Below are 9,333 nucleotides of genomic sequence, written 5' to 3'. Positions count from 1 at the left end.
ATCAGAAAAAGAGTTTGGACAGTAGTCAAGTTTCTTTGGAACACTCTTCAAGAGTTTTCACAGAGAAACCAAGACAACGAGGTGGGTAGTGTTAAATTATCACACTTTATTTGCTGTAGCTTCATATTTAAACAAAACTGTGAAAACAATGACAATAGCTCACATTTGGCACATAACAATGAAGATCTGTGGAAATGTTTTTGCTGTGTGTAGTGGACATTATCATCAATTCAACTTAAACTAAACACAATAAAACACCTCAAACCTGGGAGAGATGCGCGGAGAGTGACTGATTCATTCTAAGTGTGATTCTGTGATACCTTACAATATGATTCCGTGTGGCCTTGACATTTGATCAGTTCTATCCAGCACTGGCCCACTTATCGGGGACTGACACAAAACCTTCCGCTATATTTGTTCCATCTTGAGTCGAAACTGTTTGAAAACATTTTTGATGCTTGAAGAGGTCAAACTCAAGGTCATAGCTGTTTAGTTCAAGAGTTGAAGACAGGACCTTGAGTTTGAACCAAAGTCAAAGGTCACATGAATCATAGAAAGGTGATATATGACTTCATATTAATGACAAATTCCACAAGAGATGAGTTTGACCTTTGAAGGTCACTTCAGGTCAAAGGTCATGTGAAAATATGAAGATGACTTGTGACTTCATATTAATGTTTATTAGACTCTACAGGTGTATTTTAACCAAATTCCATAGGCTATTCTAAATGAGTTTGACATTTTATGGTCGCAAAAACTCAACAGTTCCTCAAACTTCTACTCACAACACCCCATAATGACTGCATGGAAAATGTTTTTGAAATTTTTGCAAATTTATATATAAAAAAAAAACAACTAAAAAATTGCATGTACATAAGTATTTACACCCTTTGCTCAATGCTTTGTTGATGCACCTTTAGCAGCAATTACAGCCTCAAGTCTTCTTGAATATGATGCCACAAGCTTGGCACACCTATCTCTTTGTACAGAGACATCCTGGATGAAAACCTGCTCCAGAGTGCTCTTGAGCTAGACAGCAAGATATCAAAGGAGTGGCTTCAGGACAACTCTGTGAATGTCCTTGAGTGGCCCAGCCAGAGCCCAGACCTGAATCTGACTGAACATCTCATCTGTGCACCGATGCTCCAAATCCAACCTGATGGAGCCTGAGAAGTGCTGCAAAGAGAAATGGGCAAAACTGCCCAAAGATAGGTGCCCCAAGCTTGTGGCATCATGTTCAAGAAGACTTGAGTCTGTAATTGCTGTCAAACGTTCATCAATAAAGTACTGAGCAAAGGCTGTGAATACTTATGTACATGTGATTTCAGAGTTTTTTTTTATTTTTAATAAATTTGCAAAAAAAAAAATCATGTTATTATGGGGTGTTGTGAGTAGAATTTTGAGGGAAATTTTTTTACTCCATTTTGAAATAAGTCTGTAACAAAACAAAATGTGGAGAATGTGAAGCGCCATGAATACTTTCCGGATGCACCGTATATGATTTGGGGTGTTCATCAGCAGAAATAGAAGAAGTTTTTACTAAGCATCTGTTCAGTTGTATATAATTACTTACAGCAATAAACTGATGTGCTTTCACAGCGATGGAGGATATCATTAGAGAGGATGCAGCAGTCTTCCAGTCAGAGATAGCCAGTCATAATTGTCCACACACAGCCCCTCATGCATTGTGTACAAATAAAAAACAATGGAATGCTGTGGTTCTTCTTTGCCGTGAATACGTAATTACAAACAGAATCAAATAAGTTCTAAATAAAACTGCACAGATATTACCAAGTTAATGTTTGTCAATTCTTCACACTGTAAGCAATAGATGCACTTTTTGTAATTGTGACGTGGAAACCACTGTGTATGTGTTTGTAGAATGTTTTTATTCCACCACTTTGTGGTTTTATTTATTGAGAAATTCGTCGAAAATTTTGGGTTAACATTGAATTGACTCCATTTTGATCCTCTGATGAAATTTAAATAATCTGATCAACATTTTAGCAAAATATGATATCCACAAAACAATCTGGCTTTAAGTCAGCACAGTGGCTTCGTGGTTGTTTCACAGCCAGAAGGTCCTGGGATCGCTTCCCGTCTGGAGCCTTTCTGTGTGGAGTTTGCACCTTCTCTCCAACTTCCAAAGACATGCAGGTGAGGTGAACTGGTGACACAGTCTAAATGGACTGTATGTGTGACTGTGTTTGTCTGTCTAGTGGCTCTATGACAGACAGGCTTCCTGTCCTGTATGTACCCGCCTTCCCCCTATGCCTGCTGGGATAGGCTCCCCCCCTTAATTACAGTAAGTAGGTATAGAAATTGAATTAATAAATACACTGTACAGACCACCACATACAAACCTGCACACAAACATTTTTAATTATCCAATTTTTGTGAATTCTGCAACACAATACAAAAATAAAAAACATATTTTACTACATCAAGTGATCTAGATTTGCTCAATAATGTGAATAATGTGATCCCTTTATAAATGAGTACTTTAAACCAGTCTTCTTGGTGTAGACCAATTTAAAAAAAATATATCACCTAAAACAACATTGTATCTACTTTAGTCATCTTTTTGCAAAGTTGAACACATTTTGCTGTTGTAATAAAGTTTCTTAAAAATGAAATAAAAATTACATATGTCCCCCCCTTTAAATGCTGTTGGTGCAGAACAATTTCAAATCACATAAAGCATGATCTACATTCGTCAAGGTTATGAACACATTTTCCAGTTGGAACAGTCTTGTTGCAAAAGAGCAAAAATTGAATGTCTGTTTTAATATTTATTATTTGAAGTATTTTTTTGGAGAAAAAAAACAGACCAGACATAATCAGGATTTTATTTCTTGGTACTTTTTGAATGTGATGAACAAAGCGTTTAATTGTTGCTCTGTTCGCATCAGAAGTGTTCCAAAGTTGGAGGTCAGACGGTGGAGACGCGCACAGTCATCTGCAGAAGACGTACTCGGTGTAGCTGGTCCACATCTTGTCCTCTCCCGGGTCGTTGCTGTTGTAGGCGCAGGTGCCGGTGGAGCTGCAGGCCACCATGTGGAAGCCAGCCTCGGCCAGCCGGTCGAACGCCTGTTCCAAGAAGTTATACTTCAGGTAGTACCGGGACGTGTACTTGTCAGGGGTCCGATCGGGGTCCCGGCTCTCGTTCAGGGTTTCTCCGAAAACCTCCTTAGCCAGAGAGATCTTGCTGCAGACGGTGATTCTGGCCACTCTGCGGAACTTGGCGTCCGCCTGGATGTCTCTACCGATGGTGTAGCTGCCTCTGTAGCCGATGGTGATGAAGCCGGAGGCGGCCCCCGGGGAGCGCGGGGCCCGCTCCGAGGAGGAGGCGGTGGTGGTGGCCGGACTCAGGTCGGCCTCCTCCGGCTCCCCGCTGTCCTCCTCCGAGGTGTCTTTGCTGACGGCTGCCAGGCTCCGGGACAGCTCGGGCAGCCTGAAGAAGTCCGCTTCCCTCTGCAGCCGCCTCCTCTCGGAGAAAGAGTCCGGCAGTAAGAGCTCCGAGTCCCGCAGGTAGTCCAGAATGTAGCGGAACAGGAAGCCGTCCCGGTCGAAGAAGAAGCGGCCCTTGCTGTCCTTCGCCAGCTCGTCCGGGGAGCTCTGAGAGAACTTCAGCCACAAGAGGGAATTCGGAGCCGCCGTCAGAGTCTCGTACCGGGTTACGTACACCTGCCCGCCGACGTTTAGCTCCACTATCTCGGGGAAAGCGTGCGCCATGGCTGCGTGCTCACCCGGCGGACTGCGGACGGTCCGAGCGCCGAGCTCCGAGCGTTTATATGGGTCTGACGGAGGGGGACGGACGTCGAGCTGCGTTCAGGGACTCACTGGAAGAACAGCTTTCAAATTACTGACTTTTTTTTTTTTATATATATAAACATATCAAAAGGTCTGTTCAAGCCAGAACTCTTTTATTTTGCAGCACATTTCACTGCAAGTAAATTCAACGAGCTTTGCGGAAAAATACGTTCAACGTGTAGGGGAAGCTGGGGACAGTTGTAACAACTGTTTCTACCCCCGTCCCCTTGTACGAATCTAAACAGCAGGTTCAAGTTCAAGACTACCTGCGCTCATTCTCAATGTGATGTCAAGTTGGGTATCTGCAGTACATGTTGGATCTGCTGTGGCGATTCCCCCAGCAAAAAGGGGGATGCGGGGCTAAAAGAACGTCTAAAGCAGGGGTGGCCAAGTTCGGTCCTCGAGAGCCACCTTCCTGACACTTGGATTCAGGAGCAGGGAGACAACTAAGAGTGTCAGGAAGGTGGCTCTCGAGGACCGAACTTGGCCACCCCTGTTCTAAAGAAACACAATCACTCTGTTTTGTGTAAGACAGATCCTGTCAGATCTCAGAATTTAAGTAGGGTAGGTCATGGTTAGTACTTGGAAGGAAGACCAGGGCCTGTGCGTGTTTCTCCCAGCCCAGTCTCACTTTTTTTTTTTTTTTTTTGGTGCTCCCGTGACAAAATGAGCCAAATTTTCATGACAGGGTTTTTTTTTAAATTCACTATTCCTAACCCTACGCCTACCCCCAACCCTAACCTTAACCACCCGACCCCCCCCCCCCCCCCCGCTTCACTTTTAATTTTGTGCAGCCATCACGGAATGGATTAGAATGAATTCGTGCTGCCGTGACGAAATTCATCACAATATCAAAAACCAATAGATTAATGTATATTTCGTGCTGCTGAATCACGACTTGCCGTGAGACCAGGTTGTTTCTCCAGGTAAAACTTGGGCCAAATCCCAGTGTGGCTCTGTACTGCCTCTGCTGTGGTGACCCTGAAGAAAAAAAATGGGGACATCCAAAAGACAAACATCAACAAAAACAATAGGCTCAAAACTAACAAGTTTTTACCATCTAAATATGTGAAGTAAATTATGCATATTTTTTTGAGCTAAATTAAATACTTTACGTCAATCATAATAATAATTCATTCATTTTCTATAGAGGAAATGATGCGTGATGCCACGCCTGCTGGACACGTGACTGCACTACAGGGCTGGAGGGCAAAAAGCCACTGCACCATTGTCGACTTGTTTACTACGAGTGAGTTGTCAAAATCTGTCATGATTTGGCGCAAAATAACCTCAGTTCTTCATATGCAATGATGGTGTGTAGTGTGGTGCCATAGGATGTATGTACTACTGAATATGTGAACCAGAAAAATAAAATGGTGACAGTTATATGACAATTTATTGAGATCATTCTAGCACATGGGGCCAAACTGGCTCCACTAGGGTGGAAAAGGAGGCAGGCACACACTCGCAAAACCCAAGCGGTAAACGGCGACGGCGTCTGACGAGTCCCTCTCAGAAATGCAAAAAGTTGCAGTTCCTTGACTGGCTGCTTGAGACTGGCTCCAAAACAGAGCACATTCCCAATAGAAGTCCATGTTAAAATGTCCAATTTCAGAGCAGAAATAAACATGTTTACAACCTGGTATAGAAAATGTGTCCGCCTCCATGACATATATGGGGGTTTAATACGTTTTAAGCCATAATGTTCTGTGAATTTGGGGGGAGTGGTTGCTTTGAGTGACAGCAGCAACAGCACTAACCACTAAGGCACCGTGCTGCCTCGTTCATAATAGAGTCCATTTATACAGAGAGTAGCGACATGACGAGCCAAAACAAAAGTAGAAAAAAATCAGTCACGTGACTTGTGGTGCCATCTTGGGGCAAAAATAGCGTTTGCTGTTAAACTATCTGCATGTAAATCCATCTTATTTTTTAATTTATTCGCTTAAAATGCTGGAGTGTTGTGCATTTGGATGCACAAATAGACACAACAAGGGGTTCAAGATGTTGAGAGGTAAATTTTGTGTTCAGTCCCATGTACAATAAAACTCACCTAAACTGTCATCGTATAAATCGGATATTTTTTGTATGGTTTTCCATGTAATAAACGCCATATAAAACAGATTTTCGCTCACTTCAGACAAACATCCGACCGCAATGTATTTCCATTAAAAACTCAGAGCAGCCTGGATGTGCATAGTAACAGAGGTACAAAATTAAAGTTCAGCTCTCTGACACTCACAGGTTCAAGTAAAGTGGGTCTGGAGTCATTTCTGTGATTACAAGCCCAGCCGTTTACTTTTTTCACACCGTGCTCAGACAGACCCGCAGCCTGACATGCTCCTGTTAAATCAGACACAGCAAAAGGTTGTGATTTTAATAGTTAATAGTTTTGATAGTTAGTTAATAGTTAGTTTAATAGTTTTAATAGTTTTGCAGTGCGCACACTGATTACAAATGGATTAAATATATCTAGCAGAAAAGTCAGCAAATTTACAACACAGAGATGGAAAAAGAGGAAATTGTACGAGGTCTGTCCATAAAGTAACGGTCCTTTTTATTTTTTTCAAAAACTGTATGGATTTCATTCATATGGTTTTACGTCAGACATGCTTGAACCCTCGTGCGCATGCGTGAGTTTTTCCACGCCTGTCGGTGACGTCATTCGCCTGTGAGCACGCCTTGGGAAGGAGTGGTCCCGCCCCCTCGTCGGATTTTCATTGTCTGGAAATGGCGGAATGAAAAGGACTTTTTTCCATCAGAATTTTTTCAGAAGCTGTTAGAGACTGGCACCTGGAAACCATTCGAAAAATTTATCTGGCTTTTGGTGAAAATTTTACGGGCTTCACAGAAAAAAATAAAAGTAAAAAGGACTGTTACTTTATGGACAGACCTCGTACACCTTACCTTTGAATTGGAAGTTGATTAGAAAGAAAGGTTGTTGAGTGACAAATTAATCCAGAATAAAGCATAATCCAGCGATGGAGAACTTTAAAACTGTCACGCACTTTGACGTCACGTCATTGCATGACAGCTGCAGAAGCATAAATTAGGCTTTACATATAAAAATAGTTAAGCTATCAAATCATCATAAATTTACAATTTATGATGATTTGATATCTTAACTATTTTTATATTTATTTTGATAGTACCTGTACCTGGGTGTATTGTTGTATGTGGTTATGTTCAAAAAAGCATTGAACACATAAAAGTTTTGTTCAGTAGCTCAGCACAATTGGCCCCAAAATAGCACGATGTGCAGTTGTCACTACTCTCTGCATAAAGGGACACTAGTTCATAATAATGATAGCAACATTGATTTCTATTTAATCTACTAGATGGCGGATGCAGCCTGTGAGCTGTTGCCAGCAGCCGCCATCTTGCTTAGCGTTACAGCACTTCATTCAGATCACACCTGATCATGGTCGACTGGTGCTTTTAAAGTATAAATCACCACAGCGTTTCATTATTCAGGCCTGTGACGACCTGATCAGATCTGATCAGGTCTGCTGATCAGGAAGCAGCCGCACGGCGCTTTAAACATAGCTGTTAGCAGTAGCTGATGCCGTTATACTGCAGATGCTAATGGGGATCCAAATAAATAAACAAACAAACAAACATTTAAAGTGACAACACTTCATTCATTCACGGCAGCGTTTTCCACAGCCAGTCCACTCATCAGCATTCTGTACATAACGAAAATGGTCCACCAAGATAAAAAATGAAAATAAAAAATAAAATAATGTTAAATTAATCTGTTTCTGACACGCATCATCCTGTGCAGTATCGACCCGAACCACTGGGTGGAAACGGGGCTGTCGGCATACACTAGTTAATCATCAAGGTGTGGCAGCTGCATTAATTTATTAGATGTGCGGCAGCGTGTGCCAGATCAAGGTGTCAAGGTGTGGAGGGGCCTTTAAACTTGGGTCTAAAAATGTTGTTTTGTGCAGCGTTCAGGTGCTGCGACAAGCTGACTATCAGCTGGTTAAATAAATACAAAATAAACAATAATAAATGGTGGAGTGAGCTTTCATCAGTGAGTATTATATGTAATATAAATGATGTGGGGAAATGAATAAAATTGCTGAATAAAGGTTAGAAGCTGATTTATTTTTGTGTCGATCTGTATTCTGCAGTGAGTTCGATTTTGCTGCCTGAATGCTTTGCTGTGAGAAATATCTCACCGTTCGTTTACCGATTCAATTAGAAGTCTCACTTTCATAAGTCTCAATTTATCCCTTTTTAATTAGCCTCAGGTTTCTTCTTCACATCAGGTTTTCCATCCTGAGATATTCTGTCAGAGCAAAATCATAGAGTGGAAATGCTTTTTCTCTCAATTTGGTGGGTGACATGACAGTCGCTTTGACATTGTATATTCTACTAATATAAGAATATACACAAATGAGACAAATACTTTCACCGTGGCTGGGGTGGATGTTTCATTTTATTTGATATTTTCGCAGAGAAGCGCTCCGTAAAAGCGGCACTGCAGGTGGGTTAAGAGCAGTCTTTAATATTCATATATTTAATATGATCCGAGCGTGTGAAGCTCTTACTTTCACCCCTGATTATATCCCATCTTTAACTTAACTTCATAATGAATTTAATTAAGGATCAGACTAGTATCTGGTGTCGTGGCAGACATAGTGTGTTTGACAAACTGATGGTATTATTTTCTATCTGGACTAGGACGAACAAATTCATTCAAGTCTATTATATAAATAGCATTTGTATTCTGTATTTGTTTGGAGAAATATTGGCTGTACAAATATGGGACTGAGTTTGAATAAATGTAACAGCAGTAATACTGCGGAAAATGCAGATTCATGGTGAAACTCTCTTGAAAACATTGATCACGGCCACACTGATTTTTATTGATGTCTGGTTGTTGGATGCTAACCGAGATGGCGGCGCTCTGGCAACAGCCAGCGAATGAGCAGATCGCCGCGGCCCTCCATCTAGTGAGTAAGTAGAAATCGATGGATAGCAGTAATAACTTTCAGTTTAGATGATGGTCTGAAGCAGCCATTCCAAACTTCAGACTGCCAGGAACCACTTTGAATTCTGATGTCATGGGGCCGACCCAAACCTTGAACCACAGTTTTGACTGACACATGGTTTAAAGATCACACACACACACACACACACACACACACACACTGATCGATAAAATTTGATGATCAAGCCAAAAACTATGATCATACTGTTTTGATTATTGCCCCACAGGGAACAAGATATAAGTAATATACTCTCTCCATCACAATATGGTTTTAGGAAGGAAAGTACTACTTGTATGGCAATCCTGGATCTCACTGAAAAAATAAATAACGCTATTGATAAAGGTGAGTGTGGAATTGGTGTCTTCCTCAATTTGTCAAAAGCATTTGATACGATTGATTTTAATATTCTACTTGGTAAATTGGAACATTATGGTGTTAGGGGTTTAGCACTTCATTGGTTTAGAAGTTATTTAAATGAAAGAGCAATATGTGAACATAAATGATAAACTATCAAAAC

General features: G+C 41.2%; 1 protein-coding gene across 1 annotated transcript; it reads right to left on the bottom strand.

The window, feature by feature from the left end:
* Positions 1-2,356: 2,356 nt before the first annotated feature.
* Positions 2,357-4,089, bottom strand: LOC117504046 (BTB/POZ domain-containing protein KCTD12-like). Its single transcript, XM_034163408.1, has 2 exons — positions 4,080-4,089; positions 2,357-3,800 (listed from the first exon to the last, which is right to left on the bottom strand). The coding sequence occupies exons 1-2, from the start codon at positions 4,087-4,089 to the stop codon at positions 2,956-2,958; spliced, it is 855 nt and encodes a 284-aa protein (XP_034019299.1). The 3' UTR covers positions 2,357-2,955.
* Positions 4,090-9,333: the final 5,244 nt, after the last annotated feature.

This window comes from Thalassophryne amazonica, chromosome 2 (genome assembly GCF_902500255.1).
Source record: "Thalassophryne amazonica chromosome 2, fThaAma1.1, whole genome shotgun sequence".
Taxonomy (NCBI): Eukaryota; Metazoa; Chordata; class Actinopteri; order Batrachoidiformes; family Batrachoididae; genus Thalassophryne; species Thalassophryne amazonica.
Note: the sequence above shows the minus strand (reverse complement) of the source record. Positions and strands in the feature narration are given on the sequence as shown.